The 20,927-nt window shown below is 37.7% G+C and overlaps 1 protein-coding gene across 2 annotated transcripts; it reads left to right on the forward strand.

The window, feature by feature from the left end:
- The first annotated feature begins 281 nt into the window (after positions 1-281).
- On the forward strand, positions 282-14,335 carry LOC128006879 (F-box/WD repeat-containing protein 2). Of its 2 annotated transcripts, none has more exons than XM_052592768.1 (7): positions 282-737; positions 1,341-1,850; positions 5,854-6,048; positions 6,209-6,342; positions 6,465-6,551; positions 12,192-12,361; positions 12,643-14,335. In XM_052592768.1, exons 2-7 carry the CDS (start codon positions 1,361-1,363, stop codon positions 12,932-12,934), a joined length of 1,368 nt encoding a protein of 455 aa, XP_052448728.1. In that variant the 5' UTR covers positions 282-737; positions 1,341-1,360; the 3' UTR covers positions 12,935-14,335. The 2 variants fall into 2 exon arrangements, with proteins under 2 accessions (XP_052448728.1, XP_052448729.1); XM_052592769.1 differs by lacking the exon at positions 1,341-1,850 and adding an exon at positions 2,447-2,956.
- The last annotated feature ends 6,592 nt before the right edge of the window (positions 14,336-20,927 follow it).

Consider the following 20,927-nt stretch of genomic DNA (forward strand, 5'->3'; position numbering starts at 1 on the left):
CGAAATTAATATATATATTTAAGCCACCCAGCCATTGATCGTCATTGAAACGTCACAGTTTGTTGGTAAAGTGTGCCCCCTGTTGACCATCAAACGACGTGCGCTACATAAACAATTTAAATACATCTATAATATTAAGCTACAACATCATATGAGGGTCATGCATAATCACTCACAGTATTTTTCATACAGTATCAAAGGAGTCCAAACTCGTTCAGTGTCATGTTTTGAAAAGTGACAGTCGCTGGACACTCCCCCCGGCTTCCTCCCGCTTCCTCATCCCGCGACTTCCTGTCGCTGTAATTCCTCAGTGCTAACGGAGAGGCTCCCTATTTTATCCTAGCTAGCTAACTTCACAAACAGAAAAATAATAACAATAAATGTACTATAAATTATTGTATGATATTACGTTTCAGAATAATACAGCTGTTAAAATGTAAACGAATAGAGAGCTAATTCATTTTCTTTATCAAATCGTTTCCGTTAGATTCATATTATTGAATGTTATAATGCTAGTTCAGGACTCTACAGATTTGCCTAACGGCAGCTAGCAGGGAGTTTTACTGTGTTTTTTGTGTGTTTGTCGCTAAAACTAGATCGTCACCAGACAAGGACACATTGTCACTCAGCTGCAGAAATCAAACTTTTCTTTTTGTAGAGCGATATCGATTTGCGTTGACACCTGTTAGCTAGCGCGGCTAGCTAGCGCTCTCCTCGCACTGATTCTACTGGAAATGGTGAGTGATTCTTGTCTTCTCTATTTAAGTGTTAACGTTGAGGTCGGGTTAATAAGATACATTATTATTGAATAGTTACTGTCCTGTTCTTGAGAATGAGTTAGCCAAAAAATAATTGTTTTATCAAGTGTCTGGCCTTCAGCTAACGAATGTGTTTTAGCAGGTGTGTTTGGAAACCGGAGAGCTGTTCGGTTACATGACAGCTTGTCAGTTTCTGTGTAGCAACCTGTGTTAGTATGTCAGCCAAGTAATCATGGAGATCTCACGTTTTTGTCTGTGAGGCACTCTGTATCTTTGGCCGTCGAATTTTGGTTCTTCAGTTAAATGAGTTCCTCTACATTCTGTTTTATACGGTTTAAAGCAATGCAGATTACATGAACATTACTCAAAGGTTGCATAAGAGTGAAAAGTGGTCGTTTTCTCTGATCGCATCCAATATGTAATCTGAAAGTGTTTTGTTTTGTTTTTTTTCTACTTGTGTTGATCTTGATGTAGCTATTGTAGTATTGTTTTTGCTCTCTATAAAATGCACTGTGTATCCCACATCATTGTTTTTCAGATGCATTGCATTTAGTCTGATTTGAGCGGTCTATGTGTCTACAGGTAGACGCCCTCATGTGCCCATGGAAAAGGCGGCTTTCGAGGGGTGGCTGGAGTCAGTTTCTACCACCTTCCTGGCGCTAAGTGACCAGCAGCGCAACCAATCGCTGGACCACCTCATCTCACTGAGCAGTGCCGCCCAACTGCGACACCTGTCCAATAGGCTGGAAGCGCTGCTGAAGCGGGATTTCCTGCGCCTGCTGCCGTTAGAGCTGGCCTTCTACCTGCTCCGCTGGCTGGACCCCCAAACCCTGCTCACCTGCTGTCTGGTGTGCAAGCAGTGGAATAAAGTCATCAATGCCTGCACAGAAGTGTGGCAGAGTGTGTGTCAAGACCTTGGCTGGCGCATTGATGAGTCCATCCAGGATGCGACTCACTGGAAAGGTGTTTATCTAAAGGCCAAACTGCGCATGAAGCAGCTAAGGGAGGAGGATGCTTTTGAGACCAGCTCTCTCATTGGACACAGTGCTCGGGTATATGCTCTCTACTATCGGGAGGGGCTCCTCTGCACAGGTGCATTACTTTTATAGTTGTCTTTCTTTGTGTTGTGGTGAAAAGGAGGTCTGTTGTGATGTTAAAGTTGACTTGAAATTCCTATCCCTATATTATTTCTAAATGCATCTATTTGATGTTGTTGTGAATGATTAATCTAAGCATATGTTTCTGCATTTAGCTAACCTGTCATGTAACCTGTTCGGTTACATGACAGCTTGTCAGTTTCTGTGTAGCAACCTGTGTTAGTATGTCAGCCAAGTAATCATGGAGATCTCACGTTTTTGTCTGTGAGGCACTCTGTATCTTTGGCCGTCGAATTTTGGTTCTTCAGTTAAATGAGTTCCTCTACATTCTGTTTTATACGGTTTAAAGCAATGCAGATTACATGAACATTACTCAAAGGTTGCATAAGAGTGAAAAGTGGTCGTTTTCTCTGATCGCATCCAATATGTAATCTGAAAGTGTTTTGTTTTGTTTTTTTTCTACTTGTGTTGATCTTGATGTAGCTATTGTAGTATTGTTTTTGCTCTCTATAAAATGCACTGTGTATCCCACATCATTGTTTTTCAGATGCATTGCATTTAGTCTGATTTGAGCGGTCTATGTGTCTACAGGTAGACGCCCTCATGTGCCCATGGAAAAGGCGGCTTTCGAGGGGTGGCTGGAGTCAGTTTCTACCACCTTCCTGGCGCTAAGTGACCAGCAGCGCAACCAATCGCTGGACCACCTCATCTCACTGAGCAGTGCCGCCCAACTGCGACACCTGTCCAATAGGCTGGAAGCGCTGCTGAAGCGGGATTTCCTGCGCCTGCTGCCGTTAGAGCTGGCCTTCTACCTGCTCCGCTGGCTGGACCCCCAAACCCTGCTCACCTGCTGTCTGGTGTGCAAGCAGTGGAATAAAGTCATCAATGCCTGCACAGAAGTGTGGCAGAGTGTGTGTCAAGACCTTGGCTGGCGCATTGATGAGTCCATCCAGGATGCGACTCACTGGAAAGGTGTTTATCTAAAGGCCAAACTGCGCATGAAGCAGCTAAGGGAGGAGGATGCTTTTGAGACCAGCTCTCTCATTGGACACAGTGCTCGGGTATATGCTCTCTACTATCGGGAGGGGCTCCTCTGCACAGGTGCATTACTTTTATAGTTGTCTTTCTTTGTGTTGTGGTGAAAAGGAGGTCTGTTGTGATGTTAAAGTTGACTTGAAATTCCTATCCCTATATTATTTCTAAATGCATCTATTTGATGTTGTTGTGAATGATTAATCTAAGCATATGTTTCTGCATTTAGCTAATTATTTTTATCTAGTTTCTATCGCTCAATTCTCCAGAGAAGCACCTGACTTATTTAATCCTTTCCACCACTACCCCTTTTTTATTTTTTTATTTACACCTCTAGCTTGCATTCAGATCTTCCTCCATCCAATCAACTATCGGTGAATAGAACAAAGACCTTTTTCAATAGTCTGTTTCTCTCTGTTGTATGTCACAATAACAAACAACAAAGAAAAGATTTGTCGCAAATGCTGTTTTCTCCCCTACATGAGCTCAATTTTCTGTTAAAGAGTTCATGTGCTCCTTATGGATTAATCTCAGTGATAGTGATAGTTACTGGGCTCCAGACTAACATTTGAGGGCAGTGGCACCAGTAGAGTTGTTCCGATTCCGATACTAGTATCGGAAATATCTCCGATACCACAACAAATTCTGGCATCGGCATCGGCGAGTACATGAACCCATATACCGATCCGATACCATTTTCTTAAAAAAGACCTAGTTATGACCGCAAGCTTTGCCTAACCGCTGCACGGTTCTTCTTCGCTGCTCAAAATGCATTGAAAACACAGGAAGTTGTGCTGTGTTGCCACAAGCAACCCCTGTTTAGAGCAGCGAAGAAGAAATGAAAACGCGTTAGCAGCCCTTATCTATATATGACTGGATCACTCATCACATTCTAAACTGCCAAAAGACAGTGAAGCCGCTACTATATTATAGATCAGTGGTTAGCAGTATGTCTCTGTAGTACCGGTAGTTACAGACTCTCGAGTATATTCAGTACCGGCAACTGCGTTCAGTCGCTTCCGTGTAAGTCAAAACGCAGGGCTCCAGACAGTAGCCGAATATATACTAGTGTCTGTGAATATTAAACTGCAAAATACTATTTAAATATTACTCCCGCAAAATCTACATCTCTGTGGGTGACTGGCACAGATGCGCGAGAGCTCGCTGTTTTGTAGTCTCTGCTGTGTGTCATGAGGACACGAACGCATAAACCGTCACTTCATGAGAATTTACCGTTTCATTTGAGAATACTGTCATATCATAAACACAGACACTCAAAGATCTTCATGGCAGCCCATTAAAATAAATGTTTGGTTTACATGAGTAAATTGACAATATATAAAGCTACTGTTGTAGCCTACAGTAATAATAATACGTCTCTATAATAATAATAATTATGCCTAGATGGTTGCTTGTTTTTTACTTGTTTTGTTGTAAAGAGATTATCTGATTAATAGATCTTTTTTTATATTCCTAGACTTATTTGTTGCAGTTTTTTTATACAGTTATATTGTAAAACTTAAATACCTTTTTTAGTTTGCGGTGTTAGATTTTTGGCTGCATTTGAAGTTCTTTTTTGCATAAGAAAATAAATAATACTGTCAAATTCATGTTAGATAATAAAAATACTGTAATAAATACAGTAGTTCACCATGTATTTGTTCATGTTTTATTGAGGGATCTGTCTGAAGCACACCATAAAAAAATTCTAGCAATTTACACAGGGCTAGTAGTATATACAGCTGTATATACAGATATACACCCAGGTATCGGATCAGTACTCGGTATCGGCCGATACCCTGAGCCCAGGTATCGGAATCGGTATCGGGAAGAGAAAAAGGGTATCGGAACATCTCTAGGCACCAGCACTACTAAGTTCTACAGATGGTTGCACCAGGAGCAGATTTGGTAGCTCTTGGTTGTGGTGTGTGGGTATTAAAATTATTTCTAATAATATTACATGTTTATTGGTAATACACATTTGACTGTAAAGCACTGAGCTTGAGTTTACGAAGACGCATACAAAATGTACTTTTATTAATAAAATTAACATGCAAAATCCATTTGTTATATAGAAAATCTACATATTCTACTCTTATTAAGAGTTCCATTATTCTTCTATAGTATTATGCAGAACTGACAGATAACTTGAGCGATTATAAAAGGAACACTCTTTATGTGTAAATCAGTCGCTGAAGAAAAGTTTTTTCTTTTCTTTTTTTTTTTCTTCAAGGCACTTTGTGACTTTTCTTACTTCATTCATACACAAAATAATTGTGCAAAATGTTGACAAAATTTGATTTGATCAACCCTGAAATGAACAATGTAATAACGTTCGACTATTTTTGTTACAACACCATAGTTGTAGTTGGCGTTACTGGTTTTGGTTTTGTTTTGTGATGTAGTTCAGACTCAGCCCTATTTGACCTGTTTATAACAGAGAATTCTGTGCAGCATTTGAATGCAATGCTGGTTCATGAGTAAACATGTCTAAGCTTGGACCAGTTTGCTTGTGCTTTGTAGCACTCAATTATTGGTATGAGCTGATAAATGGTTTGCTATGCGCAGCTCAAATAAATAGCGTGGTTTTGTTTGCGGTTTGATGTTTTTATCATATGCAGTGCTTATGAGTTGGACAATGCTGTGGTTGCACCAGAGCGACTGCTTACAAAATGTAGTCACACTGGCAGAAAAATTATTGCAAATTGTCTGGAGCCCTGTTATGTTAATCTGAAGTGAATAGTAGTTGGTGGATTTAAAGCTATACTATGTTGGTTTTTACAGACTTAACTGAATATGGCTGTAGTTTTGTTCTGTTTTCGAAGCCATATTTGCTCTATGCCACTAAAGCAACACTTCTTTTGTGAGGGAAACTAAGCGATCAAATTCAGTTGGTTTAGTGGTGAAGCATGGGTAAATGACTTAAGATATTACTTGTTTTAAATGAAGATGATCCTTTCCCTTAGGTTCTGATGACCTGTCAGCCAAATTATGGGATGTCCGCACAGGGCAGTGCATTTACGGCATCCAGACCCACACTTGTGCAACTGTCAAATTTGATGAGCAGAAACTGGTAACAGGGTCTTTTGACAACACCATTGCATGCTGGGAATGGAGCACTGGAGCCAAAATCCAGCAATTTCGAGGACATACTGGGGCGGGTTGGTGTCAAGTTCTCAACATTTTTTCCAGCTAGTGGCACAAAGAAAATTAATGTTAATGTTTATGTTTATCTATTTTGTCAGTACAGTCCTTCATGGTTGTGTTCATGACATCAAGACATGGCCTATTCATAATCCAAAAGATTTGCTGTTGTTGCAGTATTCAGCATTGACTACAATGATGAGTTGGACACCCTGGTCAGCGGCTCAGCAGACTTCACTGTAAAAGTCTGGTCCCTGTCTTCAGGAACCTGTGTCAACACTTTCACTGGGCACACAGAGTGGGTCACCAAGGTAAGACTCCTGCCCAGATTTTATGGTGCAATATTCTAGTGTATTATTATTTTTATTTTTATTTTGGAGTTATAGATCAGTTTTCCTAACTGCACCTATATGATACATCTGTGCTTGTTTAGGTGCACCTTCAAAAAAGCCAAGTGGAATCCATGATGCACAGTCCTGGAGACTACATACTACTGAGTGTTGATAAGTATGAAATAAAGGTAATGTAAATCAAAGTATTCTTAAATTCCTTGAATTCCATTTTTTTTTTTTTTAATTGTTGTTCATTGTGGAGTTTAAAACAATTAAACACAAAGGGGTCCTAAAGTTAATCACATGTTTTCGTTGTTGCATTTAGGGTTATGTTTGCTAAAAAGATTTCACTATAAAAATGCTATTGCAGTACCTATTGAATTTTCTTTTCTGGGGAAATGGAAGAAGAAAAAAGTAACAAATAATCCTATTCTAAGTAATTAACTTTTTTTTTTTTCTTCAATGAATCACACTCAAAACATGAGTGTAGGATGGCACAGAGAGAGTTTGTAAATATACTGTACAATGTTTATACTGTAATAAAAGCAGTAATCTGTACTAAGAGAAAATTTGGATTACGATGAAATTATCCAACATCTTAAAGGGTTAGCTCACCCAAAAATGAAAATTAGCCTGTTTTACTCACCCTCGAGACATCCTAAGTACATATGACTTTCTTTCAGACGAATCCAGTTGAAGTTATATAAATTTTTTTCCTTGCTATTCAAAGCTCTATTGTTGCAGTCTGCGGGTGTTACAGTTGAACAGTCCACAATTCATCAAATAAAGCATGTGCATCCATGGTAAAAAAAATCTCTCGCTGTCAGTATCTGTCATATGCAGAAGCCGTTCAGGCGGATGACGTAGGGCGTCGGCATCGAGTGATTAATGACGAATGGAGTTAAAAAACAAAACAACACGCTGGTCAAACCAAGGATTTGTAAAAAAAAAAAAAAATGTCAGAGAATTTCAATATAAACCAAACTAAAGTAAGGAAACTTTGTTTCCTTTGCTCCTATAAACAAGCTCGCGAGACTAGCAAATCTCAGAGGCGCACACGCTGCACATACATTCTGCATCACCCACCGGAATTCCTTCCGCATATGACAAGATACACAATGCACGATTTTTAATATAACTGGAAAGAAGAAAGTCATATATACCTAGGATGCTTTGAGGGTGAGTAAAACACAGGCTAATTTTCATTTTTTTGGGTGAACTAACCCTTTAAATTCAAAACCCAGACAGCTATAACTTTAAAATAGACACCATTCAATCAAGGTTATTACGCCGCCTTCACACTGGCAGTTGAAATCCGCTCCGTAATACGCAATACTCCCCCAGTGGACGTCGTACTACACCGCTGAAAAGCTTCGGAAGCGAGTAGAACAAAAATGGCGGAGAGATTAGAACGATGGATGTTGTCTGTATCTGAATGTGCATGTCAGGTCAGCTAAATGTGATATAGTGGTATATAGGGCTGCAACAACCCTGCACTCGAGCGAGAGAGACCGAGTGTGTCCGAGAGCGGGGGGCACGATATTTATTTATTTATTTTAATTGTATTAACTGCCCTTATTAGAAAATCATGAAAATAAAAAAAATGACATGACAACTTATCGTTATAAAATCATTATTTATTTTATTAAAAGTTATGAATTCCAGTTTGTTTATCAGTACCATAGCAACGCCAACTTCCGCTGGAATTGTCGGATAGCAATCGTCCGTAGCTTTTTGCAAGAGTTCAATTTTTTGAACACATCCGGATGACCAATGGACACAATTTTTTTCGCACCGACTCGTTCGGACCTGGTTCATAGCCATTCGCATGCGGTCTGCAAAACTCCATAGGAAATGAATGACTTCCGGCCGTTTCGTAGCCGTATGGGAGCTGATTTCAACTGCCAGTGTGAAGGCGGCGTTAGGGGTGCTCCGATCACGATCGGCCGATCGTTAATGCGCATCTCGTCAGTAAAGCCGGTTTTACTAATCAGTGGTTAATTCCATCAGGTGCGTGATTTCACATAGAGCAGCTGTTACTACACAGAGCCGTTGTTAATAGAGAAGATGCGCAAATCCACTTCATTTTCAGCGTTTTTTGGCGCATCTTCTCAGTTAACAACGTCTGTGTGTAGTAATAGCTGCTCTATGTGAAATCACGCACCTGAGGGAATTAACAGGTGATTAGAGAACCGGCTTTACTGACGAGATGTGCATTAACTATCAGCCGATCGTGATCGGAGCACCCCTAAAGGTTATATGGGGTAATTGTTTTTTGTTTTTTTGTTTTTGTCTGACAGGGTTTGTGGCAGGGTTATGCAGTATTTGCAATGCATCATTTATGAGCAATATATTATCTGGAATATACATCTAAACTGAACTTTTGTGTTTAACTTAAGTGAGAATTTCCACGGCAGGATGGGGGAGGGTTTTGTTTAGGGATATATGTCACTCCTGAAACTGCATGTACAGGGTACGTGGCCGTTGGTCCTGTTAGCAGCACGAATATCAAAACTTGTATTCAGATTCTGAATGTATTATATGTACTCACAATGTTCCATTATAATCAGTGAAGATTTTGTTCATGTCTACAACACCTTGTTACAATGAGAGGATTTGGCAGTATTTAGAAGGGGTGTGATGTTTCCGTATAAATACTGATTTCCGGGATTGCGCATCAGGCACACCGTCATCGTCATCCAACTGGAATACTGGCATCCTCAGCTTTCTGCATCACTCAGTGTGACCAAAATCGCAACATTGCATTATCTTTAAGACCAAGATTTAATGGCTTAAAACAGTACAAATGTCTTACTTGATTATAAGTAATGTTAGAACAAAGTGTCCACTTAAATCTTAAGTGTCTACTCATTCTTTCTTGTCCTTGGCCGATCACATGCCTGATGCAGGATAAAATCTGTTGTTTAGAGGTGAGTGAATTCTTAGTAACTTGAACAAAATGGCCAATCACAGGTGTTCAAGAAATCAATAGATATGTATTTGACATATGGCTACATTGCTCATTGCTAAGAAAACACATAAATGGAAATGTTTTATGCTTTCCAGAGCACAAACACAAATATGCACTGGATTCTTTACCAAATCTGTTGAAGGAGCTTTTGACTGTGTGAGAAAATGGACGTGTGGCGTGAGAAAAGTGTCAGTTGCATGAATCACTTATCTGTCACCCCACATTTTTGAACATAGACGATAGAAGATGATCAGCATATTATAACAGAAGAAAAATCATTAAAAAAAATGGAATTATGTAAATGTTATAGAAGTTTAAATGTACTGTTAAGAAAAGTACTGTATGATTTATTTATATAAAATACCTTACAAAATAGTTTTTAATCCAAAATGGTTATAAACTTAAACCCATATGTCTAATTACATTGTGTTCCAAATTTAAAGTTGATATTAAAAAAAAATTAGGTTCCAATGCAATTTTGTTTTGGCGTTACACTGAAAACAGTCACCTGGTGACACCCAAACTCCACTGAATTTTTTTATGCCTTTTTCTGTCACAAATGTATACATTTCTTTCTCAATAATACTTATATCACCAAATATGTAAAAAATGTATAATTTATAAATGTATAAAAATGATAAAAATAACCACAAATAGGGAATATTTAGACTGACCTTTCCAAAGATATGTATTTTGTCAAGATTATAAAAAGTTTTTTATTCTAAAAGATCGTAATACATTTTGTAATGACACCCCCAACCTAGGGGGAGAAGTCCTCTAAAAGATTTTGAAGTACCATTTCCATAGTAACCCAGATTTCAAAATGTTTTTTACACTATGAATTGTGAGATTTGAAGCTTTCAAATAATATGTGATTTATGATGATTACTAAAACGAGATATGGAAATAGGCAATGAAAAAATGACTTTTTGTGACACAGGTCAGAACTTTTGTTATGATGTAGATTTGTTATGATGTAGAAGCCCACTCTTTTCGTAAATTAATCTATTACTATTCCCACATAATTTGCAACAAAAAACAGAGATAAAATGGCTATTTAGGGAGTCTTGGACCTTTCCCACGATATATAGTTTGACATAATTAGATGAGGATTTAATGGTAATTAATTTAATTAACCTTGGCCATCCCGCCAGCGGGACAGTGACCATTAAAGGTTAATGCTTGGATTACTAATAGATTATTTGAAAAATATGTGGTTTCATATCAAAATATTTTTGAAATGCAGTTGCAGTTATTTGTAAAAGTAATTGTAAATCTTGCAATACCCTCACTGTACATTGCTATTCTTATTGTAGTGAAGTTTGCAACATTTATTCTACAAAATGTTATAATAAAAACACAAGTCTACTACTCATGACTATACTAGGCCAGTCCAGATGTCAAACAAAACTCTCCTGACTTGTTTTGCACTACAGCGCCACTCTGGTCAAACAGTGTTATTGCAGGCCCTTACATTAGGTTACATTCAAGACATTAACAGATATATCTGTGATTGGCTACATTGCGCAATACTACAAAATGTTCATTTTAAATATAAATTTTTGATGCTTTCTAGAGTGCAAACAAAAAAATGTGCTGAATCAATTTTGCCAATATCATATTATTACAGTTTTAACTGAGGGTCCTTCTGACTCTGTTAGAAAATGGTCGTGTGGCATTAGAACAGTGTCAATTGTGTGAGTCTCATGCTGAATGCATGAGAGTTGGCAGCCCATTTGTAAATTTGTATGCCTATTTACAATTGTCCAGGCCTGGCTCTACGGGGGTGCTAAGCAAAGCACATTCAGTTGAAAGGCTAGAACGTAGTCATTGTGCAGTGTGAAGAGATTCATTGATTATAATTTTGTGAGATTGCGATGAACTGAAGTAAGTGACTGACAAGTGAATATAAAGGGACTGCTCTTTGTGAATTCCTAGTCTAGGCTATAGATTCAGTCATAATTTATATTTTATATATGCATTAATTCATAGGCATTCATTATTTGAATATAGGGTTAATTTTTAGGGGTGCTAAGAGGACTACCGACTACACAAATTAATTTTATGCATGTATTTTTGATACGTGCCATTGCAATACAAGCCATTGCTTACACGTCTACTCTTTAGAGCACCCTCACAAATTTCAGAAGCATTTTTACTGATGAGCTAACTGTCCAATTGGTTGAAACCATTCCATTTAGACATGGAGACATAAATGTGTCTCCTCAAAAGTAATAGAAACTCGATCTTCAAATCCTGCACTACATGAAAAAAAAAACAGAGCTCACATCACCAAAAGCAACCCAGTGTGAGATTAATGTTGACAAGACATTCAGTTGACATAAAAGTTAGTTGGCTATCCGGAGACAATATAATACTCTACCATCTTTGGGAGGAGCAAAATTCAGATGATGTTCAACAACCTGATGTATTTACACAGACATATGTGTCACAAACCACCTCCTGAAGTGTTTTGTGCGATCAAATTGTAATCCATTTCCAATGCGGACCAGTCCATCTCTTTTTTTTATTATTTTTTTTTATTGAGTCGGCCCACCCACCAACTACTTACTATATCCGCAACTGCTGGAATCCACATAATTGGTGCTAATGTGACCGCATCTTTTACGGAATCCAAAAAAACTCCCACACTGGCAAACTAACCAGTGCTAGTAGAGGTCTTGCTTGTGCCTGTGATCTCCTCAGACATGATTTTGTACTGCAGCAGTAGATAAACAACGTTGGCATCTTTTTCTCCATTTCATGAAGGTGGAAACCAGTGTTAAGGTGCAATACTGTGCTTGAGTGTCAACCAACCTGTTGGATTCAATATTCATCTGATTCTGTTTATCCATAGGTGTGGCCAATTGGCCGTGAGATCAACTGTAAGTGCTTAAAGACTCTATCCGTATCAGAAGACCGCAGTGTCTGCTTGCAGCCGCGATTACAGTTTGACGGCCGGTACATTGTCTGTAGTTCAGACTTGGGCATATACCAGTGGGACTTTGCAAGTTTTGATGTCATCAGGTACATTCATTTCTGCCGATTAATTGTTTAACTGAGCTGCCAATAACCCTGCTGAATCAACTGTTCTCTGAATGTTCCAATATTTTTATTTAGAGTGCAAACTAGGTTTTTTTTTACAAATATTTATTTTTCCATTTAAATCCATAGGTTGAAATGGAGAACTTTTATGAAATATTTGGCACTATTTATCAATCATAAATCAAATAAGCAGATCTATGTATTGTTTTAACAAAAGATTAGCATTTTTCTTTTTTTATTTACTGATTGTTTTATATTCACAGAGTCATCAAGCCACAGCAGGACCCCTCCAACTTCTCTCTGCTTAGTTTCGGTGAGGTGTTTGCTCTGCTCTTTGACAACCACCACCTCTATGTTATGGACTTGAGGACTGAGGTCACTGTGGGTCGCTGGCCACTGCCAGCCTACCGCAAATCCAAGCGTGGCTCTAGTTTCTTACCGGGCGTCACCTCCTGGCTCAATGGACTGGACGGCAAGAACGATGCGGGCCTGGTGTTTGCCACCAGCATGCCCGACCATAGCATTCATCTGGTTCTTTGGAGAGAGAATGGGTAGAAAGGCAGAGGAGGTTAATACTAGCCCTGAGCTTTGAAAGCAGGTGGGACTTTTACAAACATAAAAAAAAGAAAAAAGGGTGCTTTCAATTTGGAAAATATTACAGCCAACCCAGTTAGATAATGCATGGACCAAAGTGTTTTTCCCCTCCTCGCCTTTGTTGCCATTCGCATTAGGGATTCACTCTTGCTTCAGTTTCTTTCTTAGTCACTGGTAAACTACGAATTCAACACAGTACAATCTATAGAAAAGAAGACGGCTGGAGATTTACAGTTCAGGCCATAGTTTCTCTCCATAATGTGAACAATCCAAGGTTGTTGTTAGTTGAAGATTAAGGAGAGATTTCCGCTGAACTTCAGAGTTTCGTTCCTTTTGATTTCACACTAGTGAGGGATAGTGAAGTGCTATAGCACAACTAGAGCACAGATCGCTTCACGGCAAGCATGAACAGTTGGCGTGTTTTTAAAGCACAATCACTAAGATTGACAATGAAGTAATTTGTTTTGTTACCTTTTCAACAAATTTGCGTTTCTTTACACGTCAAGAATTTTCTTTTGGACACAGAGATGTTGCCTTGAATCTGTGATTTCCTATTGAAGAAATTGAATTTGCAGACCTCTGCATCTATAGGCGCTGGCTTGCGGCCCAAATATATGGGTTGGTCCTTTTACTGAGTTTTCAACCAAATGGCTTTTGTTTGTATGAAGGTCATTCAGAAGTGGCTTCTCGTTGTTACTGACCCTTGGTTTTATTTTTCATTCAGTTTATTGGTCGTGTGCCTTTGTTTTAACACTTAACTGCATTTGCATTTACAGCGCGTCACATTTTGAAGTCCAGTCCTCCCTCAATGACAATGAAAGAAGAATACATTTTATGTTTTTTGTTTTTTAACCTAATGAAATTGATACTGTAAGAATTAGTCTTACCGCTATTAGGCCAGACTAGATCACACAAAAGTGTTTCTTGTGAATCTCATTGAATGTTCATTTTTAATCTTTATTTTTAAAGAGTGATCTTATTTTTTGCATAATCCAGGACTAACCAGCCTTTGTCACTTTATGAAGCTGCTTCTGTAGTTCTGTATATCCCACTGGGACATAGTTCAATATAGCTTTTTATTTTCTCAAACCATCAAAACTAAGTATTTTGGGTTTATAGTTTAATGCATTTTTCATCTTGCTCACACATTTCAGAGGATAGAAAGTGGGTAACATTTAGATTAAATGAAAATATCATTGGGGGTTATGATGTCTGTATGCACCGCTCGTGTGTTACTTCACTGAAATGGAAACTCACAGACAGTAATGGCATCCATCCATCATTAGCAAATTTCAGGTCTGTGGTTTGTATAACAAAATAACATGCTGTCTTAAAAATAAACGACAGTAGCTAATGATAGAAGTTGACTTTCTTTTGACTACTAATGTTTGCCTTTTTTCCTTATGTGGCATATCCAGATATCAGGTTTGTCACCATGATATCATATTTCATATCTCATAATGTAATGTCACAGCCTTATTATAACCAGAAATACAGGAGCCTTTCTCTTGCTAGGAGAAGCATATCCTGGATTTATTCAGTTTGCACACTAGAGGGCGATGTTGCTATATATATATATATATATATATATATATATATATATGCACACACACTATTGCATATATATATGCACACACACACACACAATTGCTCAAAGTTTCTGAAAAGGTGTTCTTTTGTGTTTAATAAATGAAAATTAATCTATGCATTTTAATTTCTGGGTGAAGACGTATGTATAACAAAATTATTTAGAGCTTGTATACATTTTAGCGTCATTCCCACAGTTTGACGCTCTCCTTACAAGCTGTCTGATCTCAGTTTCCCCTCCTCTTGCTCAATTGTCTCAGCTAATTTATATTCCCCCTCTTCTTTCTTTCTTCGCTCTCTTTTTCTTCCCCCTCGCGCTCCTCCCCTCAACCCCTCCAAAACTCATTGGAAGGAGTTAAAGCAGAAGAAAAACATGGCGTGTCTCTCTCTTATTGCCTGTCTTCGTGCCTGGGCAGAATTAATGGGCCGTTTAGGCGAAGCATTATGGCGTAAATTCCAAAACTTTCATTCACATCTCAATTACTCATCCATTTTGCCATACAATAGACTTTTTTTTTCTTTTCTATGAGCAAACAGAACAGGAAAATGCTTGGGAAAATGCTTTATAAATGGTTAGATTTAATTGAACTACATTTTATAATCCACTTCAAAAGTTTCCTTGTAAACTGCATACTGTTTATTTAGGCTAAGATGGTTCTATCCATTGATGGGGGAGGGATTCAGACACAGTTATAAAACCAGTTGATACAGGCTTCTATTTAAAGCTGAAAGTAAAGAATTTTGAATACTGACATTTAATGGTCAGGACATTATTGAGTCATACTTGAGGTTGTGTATTTAGTTGCTATTTTAGAGAAATTGAGTAAATTATAAATTAATTTGATTAGATTTCATATTTTAGATATGTTGCTTGTGCTACAAGAACAGTATTGTTAGGGAATGCTGAATTTACTGAAAAGTTATGTTGTGTTATTCTGCCAAATCAATGTTGTTGTTTCTAGAAATGTTTGCTCCATGATCATTTTCCAGCTCTGGAAGGATCAGGGAAAGCTGTTGCCCACCGCAAAGGGTGAATATGAAGCTATGACGACAGATGAAATTGAAAAGCTGCACATACCCCTCGCATGAAAGTGAAATGTTTAATGTTGTTTCAGTGCAGAAGGTCTTCACATTGCCAAGACCACCCACATGAAAAGATTTATATCAGTATGCATTGAAACCACAAGCAATTACAATTCAAAGGACCATTCTGATGAGCTCCATATGCTTAAAATCGCAAATGTCAATGGCAAACATAGCATATTAAGTCTTGATGAGATACATCTCTAATTCTTTTAATGATTTGTGCATGTTTAATTATGAGTGCTCTAAACATATTGAAAAGGCATGTCTGCGCTGTTTCTATTATGGGATGAGAGAACACACACACACACACACACACGCTGGTGTTTATTTTCACCCTGTCCACAGACCAAACATGATTACAAGTTGTACAGTCAATATTTAGATATTGTGGTTAGGCCCTCAGCCATGCTCTCTATTCTCCTCCCCTCAGTGTGCGCATGTCATCAGACAGGATATTCCCACTTTTGCTGAGCTGATCTCAGTACTATGGCAATCAATGTAATCGCTACAAGACATTTCTCTCATAGTCAGTGCATTTGCTCTGAGATGTTGTACTGTACACAGTTGGCTTCTAGGGATCCATGAAGAAACTTCAACATCTGTGGAAACTTTCCATTGCACAAAAGGTTAATTTATAGTTCTTTAAATTATTAAAATGTTCTTCACCTATAGAAGAACCCAAAATGGTTATTATATGTAGTGCTCATGTAGGCAACATCGTTTCCCATGTTCTCCCCTTATACAGAGCCTATCAAATTTAAAAGTAAAGCGTCTCAGTGCCCCTGCAGTCATGTCATTTTAAATGCTATTATGTAACTATTTTTTTAATCACTCGTTTCTGTTTCTTTTAACCCTCTCCAACATCAGATGCATACAGCTATTTGTGGATAGGAGACAATATACTTAAGATATGGTCTAACACTTCATGTATATATTGTACTACTGAGCAACACTGTCAGGACAAAACGTGCAACAATGCTTCCTTTAGGGGTACAACAGTTTGTCACTGAATCAGTACCCTTAAAGGGATAATATTGTACCTTTACTACTCCTAAAAGGTACATATTAGTAGTCATATGTAAGTTTATAGTACTGCCATGTGCCTTTTAGGGGAGGTTAAAGTACAGAGTTGTCACTTTAAAGGTACAATCATTTTTTTCTGAGAGTGACAGTATGTACCCAGCAGTTTCACCTCAAAATACTGACAGCAGCTAGACTTTCACAGTGTTTGTAAAACTCTTAGTTCAAAAAGCATAAAGTAAATTCCAAATGCACAACCCAAATGAGTACTGGGAGGAAAGACTTGCACATCGATTTATTAGTGCTAGTGGTGCAGAGGTGGGTAGAGTACCCAAAAACTGTACTCAAGTAAAAGTAAAAGTACTTCTACAAATATTTACTCAAGTAAAAGTAAAAGTACTAGTCTTGAATAGTTACTTGAGTAAGAGTAAAAGAGTATTGGATAAAAAATCTACTCAAGTAGTTAGTTACTAGTTACTTTGGGTCATATATACTGAGCCTATTTTTATTTAGATATATAGATAAAATGTATGTTATGTATGTGTGTGTGTGTATAAATGTATATATTTCATCAGCCTTTACTCTAATTTATGTAATTTATTATAAAACCCTCTGTTTACTTAAGTAACAACAGATATATGTGTCATAACATATGCCATAACATATTTTTAATACGACTGACTTTATATTAAATGTGAATTTAACATTGAAAGTTAATGTGATATAAATATTGCTACTAATCTTTCATTGTTCAGACAGAGAGTAAATAACATTTGCATTATTAAAGATCATTTTCACTGACAGTCTAGTCTAATCACTCTCAGAAACTCCCATTAAAATCACTGAAACTGTTAACACTGTGAAATCAATATCTTAATTATAGATACGTACACACATCTACACTTTGTTGTTTCTGACGAGAGAATTCGCCAGAAAGAGGTATTCAGTCAGTGAGCAATTGAAGGAAGCAACGGCATTTTAGCGATGACTCATCGGAACACCTCTGATTGGCCTGATTGCATTCAAAAGCTCAACAGAATCGTGTGTGATTGGTTAATGCGCAGCGCTGTAAAAACGCGTATCTCTGTCTCAGCGCCAGCAAGCGATCACAGATCTGAATTTAGCAGCTGATAATATGACTTGCTGAACGTACTCGCACCGGTGTGATTGTATTAAACTTAATAAAACCTTAATCGGCTATTTTTTTGTCTTTTGGAAGCTGCATTCAACTTGACTACCCTCGGTTATAAGCCACACACGTACAACAAACTAATGTGACAGTGGTATCGTGTACTGTAATCGAATGTAGCCCAAGTTGTTACCTGTTAAACAGCAGACAGCACACGCGGTCATTCTAATAAGGATCTCCATCGCAGGCAAATAATAGCCTTTGCAGATTTGCTTTCAATTCAGTGCAGTTCCATGGCCCCGTTTTAAACGCTGCTGATGTTAAACGTTACAACTCTGAGTGAACCACTTCAGACGCTTAGCGCTTGCGGCAGGGAACTGAACGAATCATTCAAACTGATTCATGAACCCGTTTGCCAATTGATTTGATCAAGCCTTTGAACAGAATTGACTCAAAAGAATGAATCATTAGCGAATGGGCATCGCTCATTGCCCAGAGAAAAGTAGACGGCGCGTTTGGAATAAACTGAAGCATTTATAACATTTATTGCATTAAGATAAAGTAACGAGAGTAGCGTCGCCCACAGTAACGAAGTAAAAGTACAGATTTTTCCCAAAAAATTTACTCAAGTAAGAGTATAAAGTACCCATCTTTAAATATACTCCGAAAAGTATTAGTTACCCCCAAAAAATACTCAAGTAAATGTAACGAAGTAAATGTAACTCGTTACTACCCACCTCTGTAGTGGTGACATTTATCTAACCATGGTATGCTGGTGTCAACTTTAAAGAGCGTATACAGGTGGTGAAACAATATGAGAAGATAAGTTTCTGTAACCACGTTCAGCCCTAAAAAATATCTCAACATTATTCAGTCCCTTGATCTCATTGATGAATAATCTACTGATAAGAAATCATTGTCTTTATTAACTGCTAATTCCTTCAAAGAATTGTTTTCCTTAAATTAAATTACTACAATGAAGATGTGTAAAAATCTCTGAGTTTTGTCTATTTTCATTCACCCATTCAGAAACTCTGTCATTCGTGTTGATGATGGCGAGCTAAAGGCCCAAACAATTCCAATCTCCTCCCCTCTCTCCAGCCCTCCACGGACAGACAATGGATCATTCACACTGCCCTGTCTTCATGCCACTGACTGGCTTATGGTAATAAAATAAAAAAAATAAAAAAAACATTCAGGCTGCGTGGGAACTTCCCAGCCGAGATGATAATCAGAAGATAGAGGGAAGGGAGAGGGACTGATACAAGACACATTAGGCAACAGAGACTTTATTTACATCTCATATCCCCTCCCCAAACAAATCAACAAAAACATGGGCCTGATAAGACAGAGCTGAAGCTATTCCACTCGCTGCTAATATAAAGCTAAGTGCTTTACTTTCAGTGTCTGTGCATATGTGATTTAAATACTCTTAAACATAAATGCAGTTCAAGGTTTTTTTGTTTTTTTTGGACTGTTGTGATGTTCATGAGATTTGTTACTATAGTAATTTTTACTTGAGAAAGTGAACACAGGAACTTGGTGTTGATTTGTAACTAAGCGACCAACAAAACAGCTGTCAGTTTACAAAAATATGTTACAGTATAAGATTAACAATACAAATTGTACAAGTATGTAAAACGATCTAGAGTGTGAGCGCAAGAGCTCGCTCTGGACCACCATGAATTCTCTTTTAATCATGAAACGTACTGAGGCTTAATGGGTCAAACCGTCCTGGGACACGAGAGCTATGATGTCAGTTAGCCCACATGGAACACATTTCATCTCCTCTTTGATTTAAAAATCAGTAACGCTCAGCAGAAAGGTTATAAATGTCGTAATTAATTAGCAACAGCTAACTGAAATAGCATTTTTTTTATATGACAATCTTTACAGACACATAATGATACAGTAATACTGCAACTATACAAGTGCAATGAATAATGCTTTTGATAACATCAAAATGGATGAAAATGCAGAGTGTATATATTATGAATGATTTATCAGTGCACAATTTTTTTTTTATATGTGGCCCTGCAAGATATAATCAAATACATTAACAGGCCATGTCTCTTTTATGATGACGTGTATACAAGCATGAATGTGGGGCAATCCGTCCCTCCCGCAACCTGTCACTCACAATCATCCATTTAGTTTACAACGCCACTTCCTATATGATCCATTTAATACCTCATTGGACAAAATCCAGGCCCTCTCTGTATTCTGTGTCATTCAATAAGACACTTCTCTCAAATACACAATAGAGAAAAAAAGGCACAGTTTACATTTTCATGCCGACTTTGAGCTTCATGTCTTGCTGTATGCTATATATGTGGATTTGAAAGAAACACGTGACTGATTTTCAAATCATTCAGAGTCATGTGAGAAATCGAAATTACATTTAAAATACATGTTTAGACTATACAGAACAATGACATCTAAGTAAAGCTGTATTTACAGTTATAACTAAATGAGAATCTAGGGTCAATTTTATTCAGTATCATATCTCAAAAGATGACCCATTCTCTAAAGGAAGTGAAAAATATTCAGCATATTTGGTGACTTCCATTTATTAGTATTTGTAAACTCAACTGTATTCTTGCTAGCACACAACTAAACTTTAAACAATGAAATTGTTTTCATGCAATTAAAAATGTGCCACATTATTAATGTTTTGAAATTCGGATCAAGAAAACAACTTTACGACTTGTGACATCAGCCTTCGGTTCTGTTCTATTCATTTCACAGATGCTTTGCAACTACGACCATACTGTTTAAATATTACCAGACCATTACTTAAGGGTCAAGTGCACATTACGAGTTGTCTAAGTGAGGACAGAAAAGGCCCAGAAATCCATTTAAAGCTTTAAGCTGAGATGGCTGACTATACAATATGGCTTTTTACACACAGAAAAAGTTTTATTATGATAAACAAGATGGATGTGGGACATACTGACACATTACAATCATCGAGTTTTTAAAAGAGGGAAATTCCAACTGAAGTATTTGCTCAGTTCAACAGATGGTATTTGTATGAAGAGCTTTCGAGAGAGTCTTCCTAGTAAAAGACCCGGGGAATGGCTGCAACAGCTCATTCAGAAACATTTGCTTAAGATATGAAAAAAGCAGACG

The sequence above is a fragment of the Carassius gibelio genome, chromosome A5 (assembly GCF_023724105.1).
Source record: "Carassius gibelio isolate Cgi1373 ecotype wild population from Czech Republic chromosome A5, carGib1.2-hapl.c, whole genome shotgun sequence".
Classification (NCBI taxonomy): Eukaryota; Metazoa; Chordata; class Actinopteri; order Cypriniformes; family Cyprinidae; genus Carassius; species Carassius gibelio.